Here is a 26,718-nt window from a genome sequence, read left to right as displayed (position 1 = left end):
AAGCTGTCAAGCACGAGGCTCCCGTCAGTGGAGGGTCTGGGGAGGGTCATAATGTACAGAGACTTACCCCTGCTTCACGAAGAGGAACAGGTCTAAGCGCTAGGGGAAGTGAATCGTATTAGATACCCCAGTAATGTAGTGGTTTTGTATGAATTGTCAATCCAGTAATGGAGCTGGTCAAGTTTAGTTCAGGTCCAAGGCAGGTCATCTAAAATTGTTTCAGGTAGATTTAAAGAATAGGTTGAAAAATCCACCATGTGCTCTCGGGGTTAATTTCAAGTGGCTTTGTTTGCTTTCACTAGTTTGGATGAAGCAGGTTATTCTCGATACACAAGACAGCCATTCAGGATGGACCATAAAGGTCTGAAGTTCTCAGCATGAAAAGGAAAAAAACAGTCCAACTCTATGTGCTTGCTTCTAGAATGAAATATACAATATTCTGATGGCAATGGTACTCTTGTCACCCTAATACAATACTTAAGTCACATGGGACTTTTCTTGGTGCCAAGATCATTCAGAAAATCTCTGAACCAAGCAAGTTTATCACTGTTACCACCATGGCTTACATTCCGTCTCTGTGCTAAACATAGAACCGGTTTAGATTTTCTCTGTTCCATTGTTTCAGGTTCTCTCCACTTACTACAATGCAGTCCATGAAAGAAACCAAAATGGAAAAAAGAGTTATATAGATTATAAGGTTACCTATTTGATCTCTGACAAACACTCACCCAATGGTTGCAACTTCGGCATGGCTATCAGCTCTTAAACAACTTACTGACATTTGAAAATTTACAACATATATTAGGTGGCAATTAGCAAACACATGTGATTTTTTACGTCGCGAGGAATCTGCAGATCACGAATTCTTGAAATGCAGGAAGGCCCTTCAAGTGTGGGCATACCTTCTTGCTTTTTTGGTCTCCAATCACATGATCTGGGACCCAACCAAAAAAAACAAGGCATATATATCATACAGCTCTTAAAGGTTTGAGCAATGAGCACTTATGTGGTGAAACAAAGAGCCATGAGAGAAGCCCTCCTTGGAAGACATACACTAGGCACAAACCATTATAGTCGCCAAAACTCATTATCTTGAAATAAATTTCTTTATATTGTATGAACAGTATAATTACAGAAGTCAAGAACAGGTTTTGCTCAATGAGTCAAAAACATGGTCTTACGCTCAGCAGCAACTGTCTGCAGCATGAAGTTATCAGCAAAAAAGTTACAATATACAGAGTCTTGCCAAGAATCTTAGCCACATCTCAACAGCATTCTGCAGTGGCTTCTGGCTGTTGGGAAAGAAGTCATCTGGGAGCATAACTCTTCCTTTGAAGCAGCACAGAGTGCAAAAATCCTTCCCAGTGTCGCATCACCAGCTTCACTGAACAGATTGACAGAACAAAGGAATAATAAAGTCATTACATCGAAGATAACCAAAACATACAACAAATAAACTTCATTTATCAGAACTGGCGCAAATCTTCTGAGGCAAGTGCCTCGTCTCTTTCCATGGATCCAGGTATAGCAACAATCCTTCGGTAGGGGCAGGGCCTAGGTTTTTATGCCAAATTGACAATCTCAAATAGTTGAAAATAGCTAAAAGAAAGGATAATTGAGAAAGCAACAGCTTTCTGTACAACACCCACACACAGGAGTGAGGAATATATATGAAAGAAGCCCATTTAACTGTCAGCCAGGACATTCATATTAGCACAGTCTTTGTGCCTGCAATCCAAGAGACGGTGCAACACTTTATGCAGTATGCCTTGGACTGATCATAATATATGCAATTTGTACACCACATGGACAAGGAGACAGCAGTAACAATAAGTCTTCTATGGGCAACGCAAGGTTTTTGCTCATTAATTCATTACTTTGTTAACAAAGCATCTAGCTAGGATAAGGCTTTGTTGTGTTGTTAGCAAAGCATCTATTCTTCAAGTAAATCATTAGCTAAAACTTACAAAAGGAAAACTACTTACTGAGACTCAAAAGTAATCAAACTGCAGGATGAACCTTAACCTGGCCTCCAACAATTGACAGCAGCCATGTCTGGTCTACTGGGCATCTGGGCAACACCATTACCTGGACGAACTACAAACACCAAATTGTTCATAGCTCATACTAGGTGTTCAAGCACTAAACAATTTTATGGACATAGGCATTCTTTCCCCACTCAAAAGTCAAGATCACCTGGTATTGGAGGTCCCGATGGCAGAGGATTGTGAACAGGATGCTGGAAACCCATATTATTTGTAGGTCTTTCAACATGTGGACGAAAATAGCCTGTCATGATAAGATTCAACATAAGTATTTTGGGTAACTCCAGTAGCATTTAAACTTAAATAACGGTGAATATTTTGAAAGCATTGTCCACACAGTATCTACATATATCAAATCTAACACAAGTGTGCCACCATCAAAAGGAAACAGCTTCAAGTTAAGGTCCCCTGTTCTAAACCAGACCACTCTAAGCCAACAGAGCAGCTAAATTGTCAACTGCTTAAAGGTACATTCTGAACAATCCACATGGTATTTAAGGTACACCACAGCCCTTATTGTCCACAATCAAGCACATCAATCTAATCATTTGCTTGGCAAAATCAATTTGATACCTAAAAAAATGTATCGCCTGTATCAAGTCGATACATGACCTGATCTGATCTCAATAGGCTCGATACATCTATTATAAACTACATATGATCCGTGACAGAACCGAGAGCTCATATAAGGCATTCTAATCATTTGCTTGCCAAAATCAATTTGATTCCTTGCTTCTATGGGCACAAGCAGTTAATGAGCTGGCAAATCAAGGACCAAAACCAAATTGTTGCATAAACATTTTTCTATTATAACTTTGAATCTTTTGCACAAATATTGATTTTTACACAACCTAAATGATTGCATCAAACTTGGGTTTTTTTTTTTCCCCTCCAAAAATGTATGCATCTAACCCTAAATCTTCCCCAAGCAAAAAATGACATCATTTTTGGTATTAGTACATGTAAAAAACGTCACTTTTTATGCATAATCAATTGAATGCACTTGTCTTGTTGTACTTTGTTATGCTTTTTTATACATGATATAATATTCCCCAAGCAGAAAATGACATCATTTTTGTATTAGTACACGTAAAAAACGTCACCTTTTATGCATAATCCTTTTTTGATATATTTGATATATTACTTATTTATGGTTTTATGCTTCCCAACTGTATTTTTCATGTATCCCAAGTGTTTCCATATGTTTGCTGACCATCTCCATGTGTATCTTTAATGTATCTTGCGTCTATCTGATATAATGTGCTAAGTCTCTTAAAATCATCCTTCCGATACCATACCCGACACCAACACTTTGAACCCTGCTTATGAAACAGATTCTTACTTGTTATGGCCTTATCGGTAACTTTTTTTTTGGGAGGGGGGGTGTTGTTTTTTGGCTGGGTTTACATGCTGAACAAGGTTTCTAACTTTAGCAGTGACAGAAGGTTCATTTACAGGCAACTCTTTCAGCCACATGTAGTTTTTATCTTTGAAGAGAGAAGGTACCCATAAAAACATGACAAATTTTGAAACCCACGAAAACCATATGGCATATGATAATATGACGTATTCGACTCGTTCCTTTGTATTCTTACCAGTCAAAATTAGATAACAGCAATAATGTCTGATAATATCAAAACTATGATATCTGTAATTTTTTTACATAGAGCAGACTTTGTTTATGATAGTATTTGTAGAGGGTGATGTGAACAATAGAAGCAAAAAAGAGTAACAAGACGGACACAAGGAGACCTGATTACCAATCCACATCCCCAACAAGGGAACTACAACAGGTGCTCCAAGCAAAATGATGGCTATCACATCCTCCATAAATCTAGCAGCCCATCATGCTGCCACTGCTATTTGGGTTACTCCATCTTACAATCTTGATAATGTTCACATATCAAAAGATCTTGGTGTCTGTTTTATCAAATTCACATATAACAAGATTTTCTCCATTGCTGTATCAAATTCCAGGTCTTTAATTTACTTCCTGGATTAAGATCTATCTTGTTCATGATCAGAAAATCACTTCCTACATTTATTAAGTTATTCATCGTTCTTGGCCTCTTAATCTTGATAAACTTTTTTCTCTCCAACCTGTTGGACCATTGGTATAAGTCTCTTATCACAAGAAAACTTGTTTCAATCAAGATACTTCCAAACCTGCCATACACTTCACTAATATATAAAGAGAACTTGATCCTCTCTTGCCTCTACGTCATATTATCCTCCCACGCACCCTTGTTTCAAGTATCGTCAAGAACCAAGCCCTCCTAACATATTTTATTCACCTCCATAATCTAATATGTGAGAGACCCTAAATCTCATCAATATCCCCTCCTCCAAAACCCTAGATAGCATCCCAAGCTTCAGTAGGTTTGGAACTTCGGATCCATTTGGCCACAGGATTTTGTTTCTCTAGACATCTTTCATTCTACAGGGTATTGTTTCTCCAAACGTACTTTCCCCACCCCAACACAATCCCCCCCCCCCAAAAAAAAAAAGAGACACAAAGCCATGAAATGGATGGACTCGGCTATTTAATTCAAACACCTTTAGTTCTCCAAGCCAAGAATGGACATTAACCTATTCCTTCCACTGCATTGCTCATAAACATTATAGGCCAGGAGCTTTAAAGGCAGTCGTACATCAATTATTCGTTGGATGAAAGAACCAAATTCCAAACCAATGCTCCAATTCCTGAAGGTACCAATTTTCACCACATACTATTAATAGGAGAAGTGGCAACATTTCTAAAGACCATCAATGACAAAAATAGTTCATCAAAAATGCCTCAAGGATCCAACTGAATAGATGGGCCAAATATACCATGTGATCTATGCGTTGTGACTGATAAAATGTAGCTGCTTTATCAAACAAAGCTAATATTTGTTCATCTCATCGATTAATAACATTAACACCACGTGTAAAAACTAAGAAAATAGCAATGCAAAAAAAGAGTATTACTCTGCAATTATTCTGGGCAGACTCCATTTTTCTCCTTTTCTATTCATGAAGAATCATGATTGCATTTTTCCAAGGTACATAAATATCCAGAAAGTCTCACATACCTTCCTGAGCAAAGGGCCCGGAATTAGAAACTCTCCCTCCACCCACCCACATGCCATGATGATTATCTGGATTTAATTCATTTGAAGGCATTCTCCATTTTTCATCAGGAACATATTGCCTCCGACCATTGGGAAGGGGTGGTGTGGAGTAAGGATGGGAATAGACTTGCTGTATGTGTTGATGAACAGGCTTTGTATAATGTAGGTGGTTGGACGAGGTTTGCGCAGGGGGGGCTGCAGGGGGTGCTGCAGGTGGAGCAGGATGGTAAGGCCTCTGGGCAAAAGGTCCATTAGCTGATTGAAACTGTTGGGTGGGTTGAGCTTGGAGGTTTAAATGCACGTCATTATGTCCAAATTCAAATGGTCTGGAGGAATTAAATCCAGATGGTTCACGTGTATTGCAAATTCCTGTAGGCGTAATACAATGTAACTGCTGCGGAAACATTTCATTCCGTATAGTAGCATTAGCATGGCTAGGATGAGGAGGAGCACTTCCTGCAATTTGTAGAAGTTGGCTTCCCTGCATTCAAAAACTAAAAGTCAACCTTTATATCCCTGAAAATGAAGGTACTATCTATTCATCAAGAAGAAGAATAACAACACATTATTATTAGGAGTGTTTTTGTGGGAAGAAGCCTTTGGCATCCTCTTCTCCCCCTCCCACCCCCCCTTCTTTCCCCTCGTATATTGTTCTCCTGCTTGGTAATGAATATATTTATTCATCCAAAAAAAAATTAATAATAAAACATTAACCAAAGAGACTTACACTTTGAGTCCTACAATAATCTTGAGGTACAGGTTGCTGATATACCAATTGTGGTGAAGATGATGAAAGTGATGGCTGGGGTGGTGGTAGCGATGGTTGAGGTGGCACCGACTGTGGTGGCAATGATTGTTGAGGTAGCATTGGTGGTTGGGATGGCAATGAAGTTGGCGGTGGCAATGGTGGTGGAAATGATGGTGGAGGACCTGAAGGCAGCAGAGACAGTGGAGGTGGTTGTGATGGTGGTGGTGGCTGTAACGGAGGTGGTGGTTGTGATGGCAGTGGAGGTGGTGGTGGAGGTGGTGATGGAGACGAAGGTGGTGGGGGAGGAGGAGGTGAAGGAGGTAAGGGTGGAGGAGGAGGTGGAGATCCTAAAGGCAATGGTGGAGAACCCAGAGGCAAAGGGGGCAACTCAGGGAGATTATGAGAAGCTGATTCTGAAATCCTATCCGAACTGTGTCGCTGTGAATCCAATTCAAAAAAATCATTCCCATTCATGAGTCTCCCATCCTTGGGAGATCCAGTAACATCTTCCATTTCAAGCTCACCATCCACATCTTCTAAAATGTGGTGACGCCTGTCACTGGGAGTAACTGCACATGTTTCCAGATCTTCTACAGCATGAGTGGCTTCTAGTGGTGATTTGTCACCAGCATCCTTGCATAAATTGGTAGGCATATCATCTTCATCCTCGAATACATGAGAAGGTAAAAAGCCAGGCAACTGAAATGTGGCATTGCTGAAACAAAAATGTATGACAAAAACAATAAGCCATCAGACAGGCAGAGTACAACCCTCACCATCACGCAGCAAGAGCTAGTAAAAACTGGAAGACATAAACACATTATGTCATGCATTTAGAAGTGCATACATAAGTAAAATATTGATTTAAAAGATAAAGCGAATCTCTTTTTTCTTCTTTCTCCCACCATACAAGATCACAAGTTATCTTCTCTCCTGGGCCCCATGAATCATCATTTTCAACTTTCCCGGAATATTAGATATCATGGTCCCCTCAAGTTATTCAATGTTCTGACACAAATTACCCCAAGTTAGTAGCATTCAGTACTGACTTTAGTCTTTTCTGTTATTACTTATTAGTAGGGCTGTGAGCTTAAAATAATATCCATACTGGCACTCTTGTAATCACAACTTCCAACTTTAATTGAAAACAGCAAAATTGTTTCCTGCCCATTCTTCTCTAAGTTCTCAGCTTAGAAACACTAGTTCCCATTCTTTCTGCAAAGTGTGGATAAAATTTGCAAGAACTGATAATCTCAAGAGAAAGTTCCACTCTCTAACAGAAGTAAATTTTCTTCAGAAGAAAATTTGTGGGGTAACACCAATAGCTAACTAGAACCCTAGACCTTGTCTAGCAAGAAGTTAAGGAAGAAAACATCCATAAAGGATTTTTTCAACCAATTAAGAAATACTTTCTCGTCTAGCAAATTGAAAAGGACAAGTCGGAGAACAAATTTGATGGCCTCCACTGGTTTCAGTAGGAACACCAAGAACATATTAGTTGGAAATTCTTCCCATTCCCCCTCCCCCCTTAAATCTCATCTGTGCAACACATGTCCAACATCTGATGGTCGGACAATCTTCTATTTTGATAGGACAAGCCAAGTCAATAACCCCAGGGAAATTCCATCAGTGTCATTCACCCAGTCACCCACCTCTTCTCCCTTCGCCCCTCCCCTCCTGAGTTCTTATATCATTATATGTATTTATATTTTGACCTTTCCTAACTTCCCTCATAACAGTTCTCTGGTCTGGCCTTCTTCTGCCCTTCTCTCTTCCTTTCCCTGCAATTACATGGTGGTGCTACCTACGACCCCTTCTTGCTTAGAATTAACCATGTCAGTTCCTGGGTTCACTTCATCCTCATCTCTTCCATCTTCTGGTAAGCCATTGACCCCCCCCCACTAGCTTTGTAAATAAAAGAGAGATAATAATTAAAAAATATATATTTCTTTTATTTCGGGTGGATGGTTTTGCGTTTTTATAATTTGGGTAGCACAATTTGTATTTCAGAAAAGTAGACATTATCATGTCAATGGATTCGATTCCTGGTTTTTCTGTTTTGTGGGATTGTTCTGGTTTGTGCTGCAAATAAATTTCTTCTTCTTTTCCTTTTTGAGGTTTCAACTTTCAAGGGGGTTAAGGTTTCCACTTTTTTTTATGTATTCTCTGTGGGTTTTCCATGTCCAGGATCTCTGGATTTTTTGCTTGGGTTTCTCACATTTTCATCAACTCCCGGTTCTCCTTTTTCCATTTTGTTTAATTGAAAGTACAGTTCGCCTTCTTCATGCATTTTGCCCCTTCTCCTCTTCAACAATTTCACCCCCCCCTGCTTCTTTCTTTGTGTATGTTTCCTAGCACTTCCTAGCACAACTAACTAAACCAATTTATAATACGATAGAGACAAACCCCCTTATCGTGACACATATATTAACACTCCCCCTCAAGCTGGACTTACATATCAAGGGCTCCATAGCAAGGGCTCCAGCTTCAAACAACAAGAATAGACATTAAAAGCAGAGCGCCATTTTGGAACATATATGGCAGTCATTGACACCAATGAGCACATAGAAAACTTCAATCAATCATCATAAATCCAGCAGCAGTATCAGTTCAAGAGCATCAACCATTAGCAGCAATAGTGTATAAAAATCTTCAAGTCGAATAAAGCCAAACAAAAAGGAGCAAAAATAAGTGGTAGTGAACACCAACCGCAATCCAAAAAATATCATAGCAACAACAGCAACATCAAAAGCTCTTCCCAAGAAATATATATTGTATATTATTACAGCAATATATATATATATATATATTGTATATTATTATTTAGCCAGTTCAATGGGATCTTTTATCCTGGTCGGAGGAGAAATTACCAAACGTCTAGCATTCCCTCACGCTTGGCGCCAATGAGTTTTTTTATTTGTATTTGAGGGGGAAAAAAAGAAACCTATGCCTTTGCCATATGGAATAATAAGTAATAATTTATTTGTATTTGTGGGGAAAAAAAAGAAGCATATGCCTTCACCATATGGAATAATAAGTAATAATAGCATGGCACTTCAAGTTCGATGGAAGCAAACATTTATTGTTTTTCATAATATGAGACTATGTATTGAGAGAGTAGTATGAGACAAAGGTTATTTCCGATTTGATCTTATCTATCAAAGGTCCATTTCAGCATCACAAACATTTTCATTTCTGTTTTCACACCAGAAGCCTCTGTAAAATAAATAAAATAAATAAAAACATCATACCTGTTCACATGTTTGGAAAGAATGGGCCAAAATTTATTAGTTGCTCACAAAACAAGGTAGAATCATGGATAAAACACCATAGGAATTCGTCAAGTTCAAAGCTTAAAAGTTAAAACACAAAATAGCGCCTCTGCGACAAACTTAAATATTGACTGTTCATCTAAAAAATATTACATGTACTGGTTTTTTCCAAGAAACAGTGAGACCATCAAATTCCGCCAGTCTGCTAACCCTTTTGACTGAATGGTCCGACAGCCTGTCCAGTTTTAAAAACAAGGACTTAACGGACACATGGTCCAGTAAGCAGACAAACCCATCAAGCACCTATTTCTACACTGCGAGGTCAGTCAAGATAGTCCTTTTTTATTTATTTTTCCTTTATTGTCATTCATTTTGTGTGAAATTCCTTCAGGTTGGAGTAGGGACCTCTCCATTTCATGGGACACTTGCACTTTGTCTGAGAGACAATCCATGAAATAGTATGTGGCTCCTCTTAGAACTTTCCTAAGGAACTGTTGAAAGAACAGAATATACAAGCAAAGAAAAATGCATCAAACTCCTTGAATACATACAGATATTAGAAACATCATTCAGGATGGGTGTTAATTTTGAGAGAGTTGAAAGCCAACCAGTCAGATATGGAAAGAATTGATATTCAATTTCTAATGACTATTATAAACATGTATTTCTTTTTCTTTTTCTTTTTCTTTTTCCTTTTTCCTTTTTCCTTTTGGGAGGGTTGTGGAGAAAGTCTCTGCAGTCTGCACTAGTAAATTTTCATGTCACTTACTACGTATATATTTACAGTCAATCATTGAAATAATTAAATTAAAAAATAAAAAAAGATAGCAATATATGGTCACACAGAAAAAGCTCCAGCCTGATCATCGGTGTCTCTACAATGAGAATAAATACGAATGATGACCAGATTGCTGAGCCTGCAAAATCACTATTTGGGCTCAAGGATTCATCTGAAGCACGGGAAGACCTTGCTCGCAGTGGTTAGCACGTCACATAGAGATACTTTACTCACGGATGTGAATAGAACAATACTATTCATGGGATTCATATACAAAGAAAGGGTCATGGAGATCATAGCATTTAAACCATAAAGAACAAAAAAAGCATCAACATGAAGTACTCATTCAGAGTGAAATAAGGCAACGAGACATTACCTAAAGAAGATATACCTAACAGCTTTTTCATATAAATTTTCATCTCAGCATCCAAAGACAAGAAGGGTTATGCATATTTCATCATGTTTTATAATGATATCCATTCTTAACTCCCATGATAGAGATTTAAAAACAAAGTTTTGAAATTGGAAAAAAAACAAAGAACAGTATCAAGTAGACAAATACCTCCCATACTCATCAACAAGCATTCCTTCCATTTCTCTAATTGGATCATCAATAGCACGCTCAGATCGAGATGGACGTCTAAGAAAAAATCCAGCAGTCAAATCATCATTTGAAACTCCAATATCATCCATGTACCGCCGAAGAAGTGATTCAGGTAAAATTTTCCGCTCAAGCCACAACCGCAGGACCTGAAAAAGAGATTTTGTTAAGTACCAAGTTTCCAGTTCAGGTAAACCCTCACAGTCAAAAGTATATTGACCAAAACTGGTTTTTTTTTTTTTTTTTAATCAGCACAACAAAAAAATACTCTTTCAATATCAAAGGAATGTCACAATTACCTTAAGACATTGACGACGATTTTCACGAGCGGCAGATCCAGGTGGAGCAGCAGCACCTAAAAGACGAGGCAGTGCTGCTTGTACTGTGGGAATATATGATGCTCCCGCAATTCCTGAATAAATATCAGAACAAACAGTGAACCACTCACACAGCTGTTAAATTAAGTATCACAAGGTCATAAGTTACGACCAATTTGTACTGTCTGCTGTATCATTTGTATAAAAAAATCACTACAGAAAATATACAAAGGTAATGGCTTCCTTCCTTCAACGGGTGCAAATCAATCAAAACACGTATGGAGAAATACAGCAGCAAGGAGAATTATGAAAAGGGAAAAAAATCCAAAGGACCAAAACAAAGATAATCAAAAGCAATTTTATTTTGCAAACTTGTCTTAAGAAATACCTTCCACATGAACAAACAAGGCTGCTTGGAGGGCACGGATCTATGTAGCCGACCCCATTTAGGTTGGGTCTTTTTCTCAGTTGTTGTTTTTGTACCTTCTCTTTGCCTTTGCACGGATCCATGTAGCCAACCCCATTTATTTGGGATAAGGTTGAGTTTGTTGTTGTTGTTGTTGTTAAGTCAGGAAGAAGGTATTCTTAAAAAAGGGAAAAAAAATAATAATTTGAATTTCTTTCTTAAGGGTAAAGGAGATTATTTTGAACTAATCATTCCTAGATTACAAAAGAGATCAATCTAGATCACACTCTTATCAACTACAAATTTTGTTCCAATAATAGCAAACAACCAATGTAACTTGTTCTTGTTATAGTACCAAATAGAGAAGGCATTAAAAAAACCATATCTGCATTATTAATGCCACAGATAGACTCATTCCCAGATCCTACCTTTCTGACTATGAGAACATTGTGTGATAGAGTCCACAAGAAAGAACAGGTCCACCTTGCGATGGCAACTTGGCTCACTCTCCAACTTTTGGATGAGAAGTTCCACAACCTGCAACAGTGAAGGATTTAATAATGTAAATCACCAAACAAAGCATATTTCACCTACTCAGAACAACTTCAGCATATTCATTTTCTTAATGATGACTAAAATAAGCATCGACTTTATCTCTAATCTTTCATAATTACAACCTTACCAAGTGGTGTTGGCAACTAGGAGAAGAAACACTATCTCTCAAGAGAATGGTAATTCTCTCAAAATATATGATAAATGTTGCTGGGTAGGATAAGTAAATAAATAAAATAAAACCTTACAAAGTAGGCATGCAGAAAAAAATTTCAGTGGTGAGAACATACTTTCTGGCAGAGAATGCTAATTACGTCGAAGTTAGGGTGGATCTTGTTGGGTGGGATAACTGAGAAGTTAGGACTCCTTACAGAACAGGTTTATGGAAGAATATTTCGAAAATTAGGCAGAAAGGATGAAATTTCCTCTAGGAAATGGAGAATAAGACTTCATGGGATAGATGGTTGAAGTAACTCCTTAGGAAATTTGTGCAAAAGATTACATAACCAGGCCATTGAGAGAGGTGCTACGAGGCTACAAATGAAATGTTTTTGTTCAGGAAATGATTTCCATTGTAACCCAAAGGTCTCTAGCTTTAGTTGAGGGATTGCTTATCTTGGTTTTCTTTTGTTTCTGTTGTGGCCATCCTTTGCTGTCAACTCTTATCTTGTAATCTCTTTTTCTCTCAATCAATAAATTGTGTGATTGAGCACAAAAAGATTTTTTTTTCATTGACCCTCTGCTACCCTCTTGAAATTACGTTTGATATCTGGAGAGCTCAATAAGATAATTAGACGGTACTGGTTTTAAACCAATATAACATTGAACAAGAGAATATCCACAGTCCTGTAGCATATGCCATAGTAATGTAGAACTAGGATTGACAAGTCAACCTAGTCCCAATGTTGCAGGATACTCTTGGAGAACATTAGATCAAATATCAGAATAGTTCAAAACAGATTAATAACAAGGATGAGATCAGATCTGAGATTAAGAATATCAATCTCAGATTATAGGGTGTCAGAAATCAGAATAGAAGCAGATAATAAGGGGACTAATGGAATGATGAATTAGGTCTACATAGGTTCTGAAAATTGCTAACAGAGTATGCAATTTTCTGGGCAGAACTGAGAAGGAAAACTGAACTTAATACCTGTAAGAACTTGAGCAGACCAATAACACTTTGTGTAGTTGAGAGAAGAAGAAGATGAGTTAAGGAAGAGGACCTCTTGTGCTTCACACTGCTGAAAGTCAATTGGATCAAACACCAATTCCATCAGCCTTGATCAAACACAAGACAAATCTCCATGTAGAAGACAATAGCAACAACCATTAAATTTTTTATCAAAATCATCTAGGCCTTTAGGAGCCTCCTCTTCTTTATTTATAATGTTAATGAAGGAGGGAATTACAAAATAGAAGGTTCCTCAAAAAGGAAACCAAATATTCTCCTAATACAATAGCTACTAAAAACTGAAATTAGAAACTAACTGAAATTAGAAACTAGTTGAAAAAGGAAATTAACTACTAAGGACTTGACTTAATTAATAACTTGACTCATAAGGAAACAAATATAACTCAAATCAAACCCAACTAGAAAGGAAACTAATGAAAATGGAAACTAACTAGTAATCCCGTACTCAATCTTAGAGCCCCCTTTTTAGACCCATAAAAGTGGTCTATTACACTCAAAACACATGGGATCGAAAGCCTAACATGTATGGAACCCAACCCTAGGCTTATTCCTAATAAAACAAGCCTATTTTGGTAATTAATCTGCATCAACTCTCCCGGTCTTAAAAAAACTCGACTCCATCGAGTTAGGTCGTGCTCCCAAGATTCCCTTGTAAATCGCTCGCCGATGAGGTGGCACATATCTCGAAATAGAAGGGAGTATAACTCCAAGAGGAGGGAGAGTAGGTTGATGTGTCACCGGAGCAGGAGTCAGTCGACGACGTGGCATGTCTGATAATGCATGTGGCCTCATTAAGTACATACGACCTCCTTGCTTCACCTTTATAGTGTTCCGTGCGCCATCATAGAGAATGCCTGCATGTCGCTGCCAAGGTCGCCCTAGAAGAATGTCGCAGTGCGCCAATGAGGTGACCAAGCAGGTGACATGGTACTGTAGTGGCCCAAACTGTAGATGTACTCGAACAACTGCAGTGGCCTCTTCTCGAGCTGTGGGTCCAAAACCTCGCACGTGAATCTTCTTGAAAAGCTGCTTCTGTGGAAGGTTGTGTGCTCAAACAAATTCAGCAGATATAAAATTTGCTTCTGCCCCAGTATCAACAATTGCATGAACATCAATAGGGTCGGAGCCGTGCAGGAGAGTACCCTTCTGTTTGAAGAGAGGAGCCTTATCAACTAGTTTGTTCGAAAAAGATGAAAGGCTAGCTGAATGAGCTTCTACATCCTCATCTTCATCAACAATAATATCATCGTCCTCGAGGGGATAAGGATATAAATGAGATTCATCTTCACTCTTCTCTGTTGGTTGCTTCTCTGCTACGTTCACAGAACAAGTCCTTTTGGGACACTTGTTAGAATAGTGACCCTTCTCGCCACAACTATGGCATATGATATTCTTCACCCCAACACTATCCTTGTTGAACTCTGACCTTTTTTCTTCAACTCTACGAGCTTCAAGCTTCTTTTCCTCCATACGTGGTGGAGGTCTATAAACTGAAGAAGTCTTGAGCATACCCTTCCAATAAATGGACTTCTCTTCAGCTGTCTTGGCATGTGCCGCTACCACATCAACAGACCTGAAATCAGTGTTAGCCAACTCAAGTCGAATCTCAGTACTTAACCCACTGATATATCGCATCACCCGTTGTTGGTCTGTTTCCTGAAGTCGACACCTTGAAGACAGTTTGTGGAATTCGAGGGTGTATGAATCCACATCTTTGTTCCCTTGTTGCAAGTTAAGTAATTTATGGAACATTACCTTTTCATAATTAAGAGGAACAAATTTTTCAGTCAGGATTTGCTTCATGACCTCCCAATTGATAACGGGTCCAAGTCTTCTGACAAACCTTGCATGTAGTACATCATCCCACCATGAACATGCATACCCAATAAACTTGGTGATGATGAGTTCACACTTCTTCACGTCTGGAAGAGACTTATACGCAAAAATTCTCTCCACTTTGGTAAGCCAGTCAAGAAATTCCTCAGGTCCCTTTTCACCACTGAACTCGGGAACCTCAACTTTGATGCCATAATCTCTGTCAAAAAATTGCCGAGTAACATCTTGGGGAACAACTGGATCAAGTTGCTGCCTCTGAGGTGTATCTTCGATCCGTAAAGTGTTGAGCTGAGGAGGTAATGTAGAGGGTCCTTCTTCAGCTCGCTTGTCGGACCTCTTCATAAAGGCAATCATCTCTTCCATAAACTTATCAAACTTGGCTTCAGTCCTCTCAAGCCTAGCATCAGTATTCTTTTGGTTCTCGGCTAACTCACGATACAATTTGTGCAACTCAGCATTGGTGATGTGACTTGCCATGGTTAGAAAATTGCAGGAAAATTTGCTCTGATACCACTTAATGTAGAACTAGGATTGACAAGTCAACCTAGTCCCAATGTTGCAGGATACTCTTGGAGAACATTAGATCAAATATCAGAATAGTTCAAAACAGATTAATAACAAGGATGAGATCAGATCTGAGATTAAGAATATCAATCTCAGATTATAGGGTGTCAGAAATCAGAATAGAAGCAGATAATAAGGGGACTAATGGAATGATGAATTAGGTCTACGCAGGTTCTGAAAATTGCTAACAAAGTATGCAATTTTCTGGGCAGAACTGAGAAGGAAAACTGAATTTAATACCTGTAAGAACTTGAGCAAATCAATAACACTTTGTGTAGTTGAGAGAAGAAGAAGATGAGTTAAGGAAGAGGACCTCTTGTGCTTCACACCGCTGAGAGTCAATTGGATCAAACACCAATTCCATCAGCCTTGATCAAACACAAGACAAATCTCCATGTAGAAGACAATAGCAACAACCATTAATTTTTTTATCAAAATCATCTAGCCATTTAGGAGCCTCCTCTTCTTTATTTATAATGTTAATGGGGGAGGGAATTACAAAATAGAAGGTTCCTCAAAAAGGAAACCAAATATTCTCCTAATACAATAGCTACTAAAAACTGAAATTAGAAACTAACTGCTAAGGACTTGACTCAATTAATAACTTGACTCATAAGGAAACAAATATAACTCAAATCAAGCCCAACTAGAAAGGAAGCTAATGAAAATGGAAACTAACTAGTAATCCCGTACTCAATCTTAGAGCCCCCTTTTTAGACCCATAAAAGTGGTCTATTACACTCAAAACACATGGGATCAAAAGCCTAACATGTATGGAACCCAACCCTAGGCTTATTCCTAATAAAACAAGCTTATTTTGGTAATTAATCTGCATCACTCTTTAGCAACCTTTTTAAATTTTAATACAAGTAGTTATCCCATTCCAAATCATATTAGTGTCTCCATCAAAGTCACACCTTCCTTGTTTGACCAATTTATCAATAAATGATTTCAAGTTTTCTCTTTTTAAGCTCAATTACCTTATCCTAGGGCAAAAAATTTCCCCTTTCTTACAATTCGATGTTATGAGACATACATCCATGATCACTATGTTCAGTCTTTAGACTGTCCCCCGGGACAACCTTACAATCCTTACATAACGGCCTAGCAGTCCTCTTAGTTAAAAAGAAATCTATTTGGCCAGTTTGAATGTAACTAAATGACCCTCTCTCTTTTGAAAGTATGTGTTTACTATGGATAAAGCATAAACCACAGCAAAATCTAAAACCAAAGTCCAGTCATATCCTCTATGTACTCTTTTATAGCCTATATGATCTCTTCCAACATGCCCTCTTAGATCCCCCTATAATTCTCCTTGACTAAAACCTTGCTAGTCCATCCATGTGTCCAAAAATTGAATCTTGCTATTTTTATTCAATCCTATTTCGGATGCATAAGCGCTAATCATATTGATAACCTCTTTATCCAACACAAGCTTGGTGGATATAATCCTATAACCAATTCTTTTAACATCCACAACATCATTTTTCAAATCTTTATCCACAACTAAACCCACCACACTTCTGTTATTTTTATCCCCAGTAAACCAAAGTTCAAAGTCGTCCAAATACTTAGCTTTTTTTTCTTTTTTTTTACCCTTCCAAGTTCCATCTAGTCTTTTGAATACAAGCTATATTAATCCTTCTTACTATCAATTCTAGATTCTTAACCATTAAAGATCCTATGTTTTAAGATGCTCACCAATTCTACACTTTTGGACTAGCTTCTTTACCCACACTCGTCTGTGGTGTGAGAACCCTTGCCTACTTGTCACCACAATTGAGCGCCGAAGCAGTGTGCCACTTTCAGGGGACACCCTAGCTTGTTCACTATTCAGTACACCTTGGTCAAAGTGTAGCACATCGCTTCTTGTGGGCGCCTTGGTATAAGGTCGAAAATATAAGGTTCTAGGATCCATGCAAAAGGGTTTGGCTAATGTTCTTTTGGTGCCAACTGCCAACCTAACGCACCAATCCTCCTCCTTTATCCAGGCTTGGGACTGGCAGCAAAACATTGGCGGAGTTGGAAATCCTAACAAGCAAGAAAACACAAATATGATTGGACTTTTTTTTTTTTTTGATAAACATTCTTTTGTAGAGCTTAGGAGATGTACATCTGAAGGTTATCTAGATTAGGATGAGAGGTCTTAATTGGAAGGATTAAGTGGTGACTATATCTTTAGTTTGACAATGCATGAATTATCTTACATTATATATGTGGTGCAGGACCAAAGTTGACAAACCACCTAGGCAAGCCTAAGCAATATTACTTCTAGGAACTGGATGAGCGAACTATGGTCCATACTTCTTGTTGCTTTTGAACCTAGTTTATATCAAAATATGACATTATTAAGACCAAAAAAGAAAAATTAATTACTCAACAAATATTAACACTATAAGCCCAAAGAAATAAACAACATGTCCTCAATACTCATACTAAGTGAGCTCTAACTCTTTCTCTAATAGTCTTTTTATAAAAAATTACCCAAAAAAAAAAAGTGCTTATAAGAGCCTAGGCACATATATGGTTGCCTACTCGGCTGCATGGTAGCGCCTAGCTCAACCTTGCCCAGGAAAGCTAGGCACCCATTCACCACCTGGTCACCTAGACATCGCCTTGACAACAATGTGTGGGACTCATGATAAATCCACAACTCGATCAATTTAATTGAAACCTCTTATCCTCCTTGATAGGTGGAACCATACAAGCTCTATATACTAGAAGATTGTTTCTACACTTCTTTTCCCTTCTTCTTTCTCTTCTGGGCTTACCACGAAGAGTTAATGATTTTGGGCCCTCATATAGGCCATCTAATTGATGCAGATTAACTACCAAAATAGGCTTGTTTTATTAGGAATAAGCCTAGGGTTGGGTTCCATACATGTTAGGCCATTGATCCCATATGTTTGAATATAACAGACCACTTTTATGGGTCTAAAAGGGGGGTCTAAGATTGAATACGAGATTACTAGTTAGTTTCCATTTTCATTAGTTTCCTTTTTAGTTGGGCTTGATTTGAGTTATATTTGTTTCTTTAGGAGTCAAGTTATTAATTGAGTCAAGTCATTAGTAGTTAGTTTCCTTTTTCAACTAGTTTCTAATTTCACTTAGTTTCTAATTTCAGTGTTTTAGTAACTATTGTATTAGGAGAATATTTGGTTTCTTTTTAAGGAACCTTCTATTTTATAATTCCCTTCCCCATTAACATTATAAATAAAGAAGAGGAGGCTCCTAAAAGCCTAGATGATTTTGACAAACAAATTAATGGTTGTTGCTATTGTCTTCGTCATGGAGATTTGTCTTGTGTTTGATCAAGGCTGAAGGAATTGGTGTTTGATCCAATTGACTCTTTGCGGTGTGAAGCCCAAGAGGTTCCTTTCAAGTGTTTTATTCCTCTTCTTATTGTTACTATTCTTCTTCAGCCATCTCAGGTAAGTGATCTGATCTTCTTTAATTTCTGATCTGAGAATTTTTCCAGAAATTCCCTAAGCATCGATCATCCTTACTGGACTATTTAGCCATCTGATTGGCCTCCAATTTGGATCGAGTACTACCCTTGCTGGAAGGAGGGTTCGATCCAAATCTTAGGCCCATCAGACCAGGGGTTTATCTGATCTAAGGTTTTCTACACTTCTGGCCGACTGTGTTTCTGCCCAGATTTCAGATCTGGTTTGACTTACCTGTTCCTGTGGCATTTGTTTCTGATTGTGGCTTATTAAATACTTTATACCTGCTGCTGGTTAGTCCATTTTTTGGTGTGATCTCTGATTTCAGAAACTCCAGATTCTCGTTTGAAAATTCTGATTTACAAGGGTTGTTCGACTCTCAGTTCTGGACTGTTGTTTGCTACCTAATTTTGGGTGATTATTGGTTGTTCTTTGGTTTAAAAGTTCCTTCAGTTTTGGGTCTAGTTGGGTGTTCAATCTAGTCCTACATTACTAATACTCTTCACAGTTCACATTCTCCCAGGTCACCGGTCACCTTTACACCTTTGAAGTACTCTTCTTCTTAGGTTCATTTTTGTCATGTATACATTGTACATCTTGACGATATTCTGTATTCAAGTATTTCAGTCTACTTCTCTTGGCCATTCTCAACATATTCAATGCTCGCAGTCATCTCCTGTACATTCTCTTAGGTCCATATCAATAAGCACCTTAGTCCATTGTATATTTGACAGCATCTTGACTCTTTAACTAGTTCTCATTTGATACTTCTACCAAAAGGCCTAATCATACACAACAACAACAATTCAGACTTTTCCCAACTAAATGGGGTCAGCTACATGGAGCTATGAGAGGAGAAAATAATAATAAAAGTAAAAAAGAAAGAAACACGGCAACATCTCAGAAACCTGTCACCTAAATCGGGTCGGCTATATGAGTCCTTGCCCTCCAAACAGCTCTATTTGAGGCCATACTAGAGTCGAGACCTAAACTCTTCATATCCTTCCTCACTACTTCTCCTATTGTCATTTTAGGCCTAACCCTAGCTCTTTAGTTCCTTCTATCTAAATTTGGCTATTCCTCCTTATTGGTGCATCCCAAGGCCTCCATTGATCATGGTCATACCACCTCAAACAACTTTCTCGGAGCTTGCCCTAAGTCGGGGCAACTCCCAATTCAGCTCCAATATGGTCATTCCTTACTTTATCCCTCCTAGTTTTTCCGCACATCCATCTCAACATCTTCATCTTTGCTACACTCAAACTTATCTATATTACACTTCTTGAGTGCCCAACATTCCGCCCCATACATCATAGCCAGTATTACGAGTGTCCTATAGAATTTTCCTTTAATATTTACAGGAATAAGCGAGTCACACAACACTCCGGATGCGCTTCTACACTTCATCAATCCTACTTTAATTCTCTGAGATACATCATCCTCTATATCACCTTATTTGTTTATGGTTGACTCCAGCTATCTAAAGCAATCACTTTGCAGTATCTCTCTCTCCTAAAGATCAACCAACGAAATTACTTATCCTTGTGATTGAAAAGGGTGAAACAAGAGAAGACTACTACTCAAGATCAACCATTGACAGCTATTTTTGTCATTGAAAACAAGAGCTAATATACAAGATCTGGACTTAGGAGGTGTTAAAAGCTCTAGTATTTGGCTTTCCTAAGATCTATTCGTTTCAAGAGAAAAACATCCAATAAAAATAAAATTGTTAGTCATATTATATTTTTTGGGTAAAAGGGAAGAAAGCATAATTTGGTAAGGTATATATGACAAGGAGGCCTATTGGGCATGGCAGATTGTTACATGACATGAAAGGTATGGAAGATCAAGGGGAAAAAAGATCCAGTCACGAGTGAGGAGACCACCATCATGAGTGGCATTAATATGGTTAATCATGATGGAATCAATTTTGTGGAAAATAATAACATTCAAAAGCCTATAAATTATAGCAAAAATAAAAAGCCTCTAAAAGAAAAGTGACGCTTTACGGCACCGTCAAGAAAAGCTCCCCTTTATGGTCCACAAAATTTTGCCATGTGGTAGGATGTTGTGGCAGCCAACTGTTGGATAAATAGTGGATGAACTAGATAACCCAATTTTCAAATTTCTAAATCAAATTCAACCATATACTCCCCAATGAATTGGCATGCATCCTAGGGCGCATCCTAGGTATGTCCATGCACACCTATGGTACTCCGACCACTACTCTGCATTCTCCCATAGCCCTAGATTTATAAAAATCTATTACGCTACTTGGCAAACTCTATTTGTGCTTAAACTTGACATGTGAGTAGGGGTGCAAGTTTGGCCCTGACGGCCCGAACCCACCCTTGGCCCGCCTTGATCCCGAACAAGTACTAACCCAAAAATTTTGGCCCTGAGGGTTGGCCCGACCCTAAGTCGGAGTCAGGGTCAAGGCGGGTAAGGGTTGATGTCTTCGGCCCGCCCAGCTCACCCTGAACCCGACCCTGATTTTTTTACCCTGACTTTTGGCCCTGATTTTGCCCTGACCCGGCCCTAGTTTTTGCCCCTGATGTTGACTTTGGATTTTTTCTTTTCTTAGGATGTTCTCCTCTTTGTTTAACATGACAATGGTTTTGAGATCTTCGGATTGTTTGCCTTATTAAGATGATCTCTTTGTTCATCATGACAAATAATTGAAATTTTTTGGATTATTTGCTTTCTTAAGATGATCTTCTCTTTGTTTACCATAATAGTTGGAGTTATTTATATTGTTTGAATGTTCCTCATGACAAGTAATTTGTGACTTTGTGTTTGTTTTTATCTCCTCTTTATTATGAATATTTTTTATTTTTTAGTTATTTCATATTTTGCAGGGTCAAGATCAAGGTATACCCGGCCCTTGATGGCAAACCAGGGTCAATCAGGGTCAGGGTCAGGGTCAGGGTCAGGGTCAAGGTCAGGGTCAATCAGGGTCATCCTGGCCCGACCCTGAAAAATCAAGGCCAATCAGGGCGGGTAAGGGTTGGGTAGAACCTTGAAGGGTTGGGCCTGGGTTGAAGTTTTGCAGCCCTAAGTCAGGGTCAGGGGTGGGTTTGGGCCCAGTTAAGGGGACTCAGGGTTGGGCTAGGGTTTTAAGAAGCCCAGCCCAACCCGGCTCTGTTGCACCCCTACATGTGAGCAGGGGACCTAAGATCTACTTGTCCACAAAATTTTGGCCTCTTCCAATATGCCACACGACAGATATTTAGGCCAACCAGAAATACTTCAAGAGGTCAAATTTTTTGTACTGAATGTTATTAAAATGATTTCTCACATTATTCCAACACAATTCCTTCCTTTAAAAGATTCTTATAAAACAATTTCCATTGAATCAAATGGGACCTAAAAGAACAAAGTGGTTGCATGGGTTGCTAAGAATGAACATTAAGAGTATCAGTAATGTTTAAAATCTAACAATAGGCCAGTCCAAAAATTGTTATATCTATGGTCGGGAATGACTTTGGTACTTTCTTTTGGTATGATCCTTGGGTTCCATCTGGTACAATTACCCCTCCTACCAGCATTTCCCAAACCATTAACATTTTTGACAAGGTGAATCGTTTCATTAACAATAATTCTTGGAATCTGGAATTGTTATCCTCTTCTCTACAATCACACACACTCAGGGAGATCACCAATATCAGTCTGTACGCAAATGTGACAAATGACGATGCACCTTGACCACCAATGGCTCCTATTCTACCCGTGCTGGAGCAAGGTTTATCAATACCTGTTCAAGTAATGACAATCGGTACATCTTGAGGGGCATTCCCCACAAGTGGTTGAATTTTTTTTGAAAACTAAAATCCACCCAAAATTTAAGATATTTCTCTGGAGATACCTACATAATGGAAAACCAAATTACCAGTACAAGACATCTTGGGAAAATGGATGAGCATTGATAATTCTTGTGTGTTCTGTAGTTGCCAATCAAAAACTATCTCTCACCTATTCTTAACCTGCAATTTTACATCGCAGATTTGGATGGTTTGATCTCTTGGTCTACATTTACAAAACATAAATCCAATCTCTCTTGTGCAGGTGGTAAAATATTTCTTTCTAATAAGCTATCTCGGTCAGATATTGAATGGTTTTTTAATGCTTTTTCTCTTACCATATATTTTATTTGGAAACATAAAAATGAGACAATTGCATCCAAAATCACTCCTAACCCTGAATTAGTTTTAAAAAAATATTAATAGATGGATTGCTTATCTCAAACTGTATCCTGTGAGCCTAAGTGATACTATGTTACTCAATATAGATGGTCTGGCCAGCTTGAATACAAGCTTTTTGCTACCCTTTTTTGTCATACCCAATTTTGGTTTGCGCTGATGCAACTAATCTTTTGAATTCAGCTTCAGGATGAGCGTATGGAATTCTCTTTCAAGGTAAGTTTAGGATCATCTACACAAATCCTACTACAACTACTCAAAGAGAAGAGACAGAGGCGGAAGGTATTTTGGAAGGAATAAAGATGGCACTCAATAGAGGATGGAATATAAATGAAGTTTGGTTCTCAGAACAGGAGTTACTTCATATTATTCCATATCCTACTAAGGATGCATGGGCACTTCAACGTTTTGCCACATTTTCCAAGATCAAAGATCTTTCAAGTTCTATATCGTTCCACCACAAAGAGGCAGAAAAGCATCCAGTCATGAAATATATGTTGTCTATAGCTTGTACGGTAGCTATACGTAGAAAGAACTATGAACAATATCAAACTGATGTACTTAATTATCATCTTTAATTTTAATTTTTTCTTCTTATTATCAAAAAAAAAAAAAACAAAGGGCTAGTCCAGAACCCTTTTTCCCCTCCCAAAAAGGGTACTGAAAGCTGAAAATAAACCGAAGCGAGCCAAGCATAATCGGCCGAGTCAACCAGTTACGACTCGGTTGCAGTACAGGAAACAAAGAAAAAAGAAAGTAAAATTACCGAAGAAAACTCGTCGCCGGTTCTGATGTGAAGAGAACCTTGAGAAGTTCCACTCTGGTTCTGGAAGAATTGGACGTCCAGTGGGACTGTGGGAGACCGGAGTTGGGAGCCAAGCCTGCCTTCCATGGCCGAGACAATCTCCACCATTAGATTCCGATGAACAACCGATAGATGCGGGAATTCCATGAATCTCGGCTCTCCAGCTTGCGCGTTCATCGGGGAGGATGAAGATGAGGAGGCGGCGGAGAATCGAAGCCTTGGAGGCCTTGTGGTAGTGGATGATGGAAAATGAGGAGGTGAAGGAGAAGGAGAAGGAGAAGCGAAAGGCGGCAACGTTTGAGGTACCAATCGGAATCTGTGCGCTACAACACTAACCATCGAACAGAGAAATCTTCTCTTCTGTTCTCTTCTCTTCTCTGTTTTGGTTTTGGCTCAGCTTCCTCCAGACATGCTTAGAGTTGGAGTTCAGACTTCAGACTTCAGACTTCAGACTTCAGACTTGAGACTTGGGAGAGAGATTGAAACGAGTGGCTCCAAATTGATTCCTAGGCATGTTATTGTTTAGTAAAGTATATCGGCCGACCCAAATAAAAATCTATCACATGGAATGTCGGATGGAGTTTAAATTTTGTAAATCCTAAAAGTATTGAATACTTGGAGGAAATATACATGGAGGCATCTTTATACATTACAAAGAGGGGAGAATATAGATGAATCTGAGTTCAAAATTTAACAAGTGATCCATCCAATTAATTTTTTCTTATTACATTTTCATAAATCAAATTTGATCCAAAATGTGGCTAGTGATCTATCAAGTTGATGATTTTCCCTTGTTAGATTTTCACATGTAATCTATTTTTCCGTTCATGTTATAGCATAGGCAACACTTCTTGTGTCTATCTCTGTCCTCTCTCAAACAAGGACTCAGTTCTTTTACATGAGGAGAAATAGAGAGAAATAGACATATGAGAGCATTGGCGTAGACCATGCTCACAGACTCAATTCTTTTTCCCTTCTTTTAATTTAGTTTTGGGAGAAAAACACTATCAAGTTATGTAGCCTACACTAATGCATCCTTATGTTTGTCTATCTCCTCCCACAATAGGGGACAAATATATCATTTAACAAAGAAGAGGGGAGAGATGGACACAAACTACAATGAGACGCTAGTGTACATTACGAAACTTGGTAGCATTCTTTTTTCCTTTATTTTTATTGTTTTTTATTCTTCATTCGATTTTTTATATTTTATTTTATTTTTTGGGAGAGGGTTCTTAAAAGGCATTGTGGCCCCTGGACCAACACAGTGACCAATGAGAGCATCAATAGAAGCATAAACAAAGGCAAGATTTCACGTTTTATGAGGGGTAGGTAGTCATCTCGCCCCCACTGTGTCTGGGTGCAAGGGCCACACTGTCTTTTAGGTTTCTTTTTCCCTTGTTTTTATGGAGTGAATTTTAGGATGATTTTTTTTTTATTATTGTTTGATAAGTTAAGATGATATCTTTGGTATTGGAGTCTTACAATTTAATGAACCTTGGTAGAGGGAAGGAAATTTTTTTTTTTGGGTAAAAAGGAAATCTATGAAGATAAACGACATGAAATACACAAGGTTTGGATAGGAGGTACCTGGAACCAAGGAGTAGAATATGACCATGTTGTCGTACATGCCATAGACAAATTCTTCCAGACTACGAGATGGGAAAAATCAATAATGTCTCTCGAGAAAAGGTTGTAGACATAGCCAATAGGGCAAGTGATGCAAAACAAGCATCTATAGGAGTCAAAAAAACCAACAAGGTGAGGGGGAAATACAAGCGAAAACTTTTCCTTGCACCACGACTTCTTCTTCAATATCGTCGAAGATTCTCATGCCAAGGATGCAGTGTCACTTGGGCACACAACATGCGTAGTATAGAAGACATTCTGATGCCTGCCATATTATGACTCAAGTCGAACATCACCTACAGATACGTACAAGACGTGATGGAGGACGATTATTGATGGGACATGCGCAGGGGTAGTGCCAAGGTGGACCAAAGTCCAATCAACTCCTCAATTCTGGTGTCGCTTGACGCCACGGCAGTCAGCAGGCTCAACCTTGACTAGTCGTACTCAAGCACCTTGTTAGAGACGTTAGTATTCTACAAGCTTGGGTGTAGTGGGTGGGGACGTGGGAGATGAAAATGGTGTAATGGAGCTTGCCAAAGACCATGACGACACTAATGGCAAGCTGGGTGGTGTGGGTGAGATTCCAACGAAAAGAACATAATTGATCCAATGACCAGACCCAACCGATTGGTGCATTAAGGAGCTTGGGAGAGGCCAACTTTTGTTTTCAGTGTAATGGATAAGGCCTGTGCTAGGGAGCGTGTACTTAGTGAAACGAGTGGAAGCCATCATCACGTAGTCCTCAGGCTCCTTGTCGGCTGTCAGAAGCACAGAGTAGCATTGCCCAATGTGCACGTTTAGGGACTTGTGAACCACTCCAGCAGCAGCTCTGAACGCTTTTGTCACTGTAATGACGAACAGACCCAATAGGGAGACTTCAAGCATCATTGCAACAAGAAACCTATAGGACAATCTACAAAGGCAACAACAGAAAAGGGTAGATCATGGGAAACCAGCAAGATAAGCTTCCTCTTCAAAGAGTCGTCGGAGCCTTCATGATGTCGATCACCCGACTCGACCTCAAAGCTGTATTGGGGGAAAGAAGGGTGTGTGGGGGGTAGATTAGTTGCAAAAATGTTGGGTTGTGGGTATAGTGGTGGTGAAGGTGGAAGCAAGTTGTGAGGTGGGTAGGTACACTTTCAATGTGTCCTCTTCATCTCCATCTTCATTGTCATCACCATCACTGCCTGGTGGACTACCAGAGGTCAT

The 26,718-nt window shown here is 38.8% G+C and overlaps 1 protein-coding gene across 1 annotated transcript; it reads right to left on the bottom strand.

Annotated features, from left to right (window-relative positions):
• Positions 1–1,087: 1,087 nt before the first annotated feature.
• On the bottom strand, positions 1,088–26,718 carry LOC122057955 (ENHANCER OF AG-4 protein 2-like). Its single transcript, XM_042620326.1, has 10 exons — positions 26,645–26,718; positions 26,216–26,422; positions 11,709–11,848; positions 10,857–10,969; positions 10,519–10,706; positions 5,886–6,621; positions 5,120–5,639; positions 2,197–2,289; positions 1,986–2,097; positions 1,088–1,384 (listed from the first exon to the last, which is right to left on the bottom strand). Exons 1-9 carry the CDS (start codon positions 26,716–26,718, stop codon positions 2,021–2,023), a joined length of 2,148 nt encoding a protein of 715 aa, XP_042476260.1. The 3' UTR covers positions 1,088–1,384; positions 1,986–2,020.

This window comes from Macadamia integrifolia, chromosome 12 (genome assembly GCF_013358625.1).
Source record: "Macadamia integrifolia cultivar HAES 741 chromosome 12, SCU_Mint_v3, whole genome shotgun sequence".
Taxonomy (NCBI): domain Eukaryota; kingdom Viridiplantae; phylum Streptophyta; class Magnoliopsida; order Proteales; family Proteaceae; genus Macadamia; species Macadamia integrifolia.
The sequence above is the reverse complement of the archived record's forward strand: the minus strand, read 5'-3'. Positions and strand labels throughout refer to the sequence as shown.

Coding starts and splice junctions, on each gene's coding strand:
- LOC122057955 (XM_042620326.1), bottom strand. CDS start 26,718: ATGACCTCTGGTAGTCCACCAGGCAGTGATGGTGATGACAATGAAGAT. Junction 5,640..5,885: donor ATTATTGTAGGACTCAAAGT/GTAAGTCTCTTT, acceptor TTTTGAATGCAG/GGAAGCCAACTTCTACAAAT. Junction 2,098..2,196: donor ATCGGGACCTCCAATACCAG/GTGATCTTGACT, acceptor TGGTGTTTGTAG/TTCGTCCAGGTAATGGTGTT.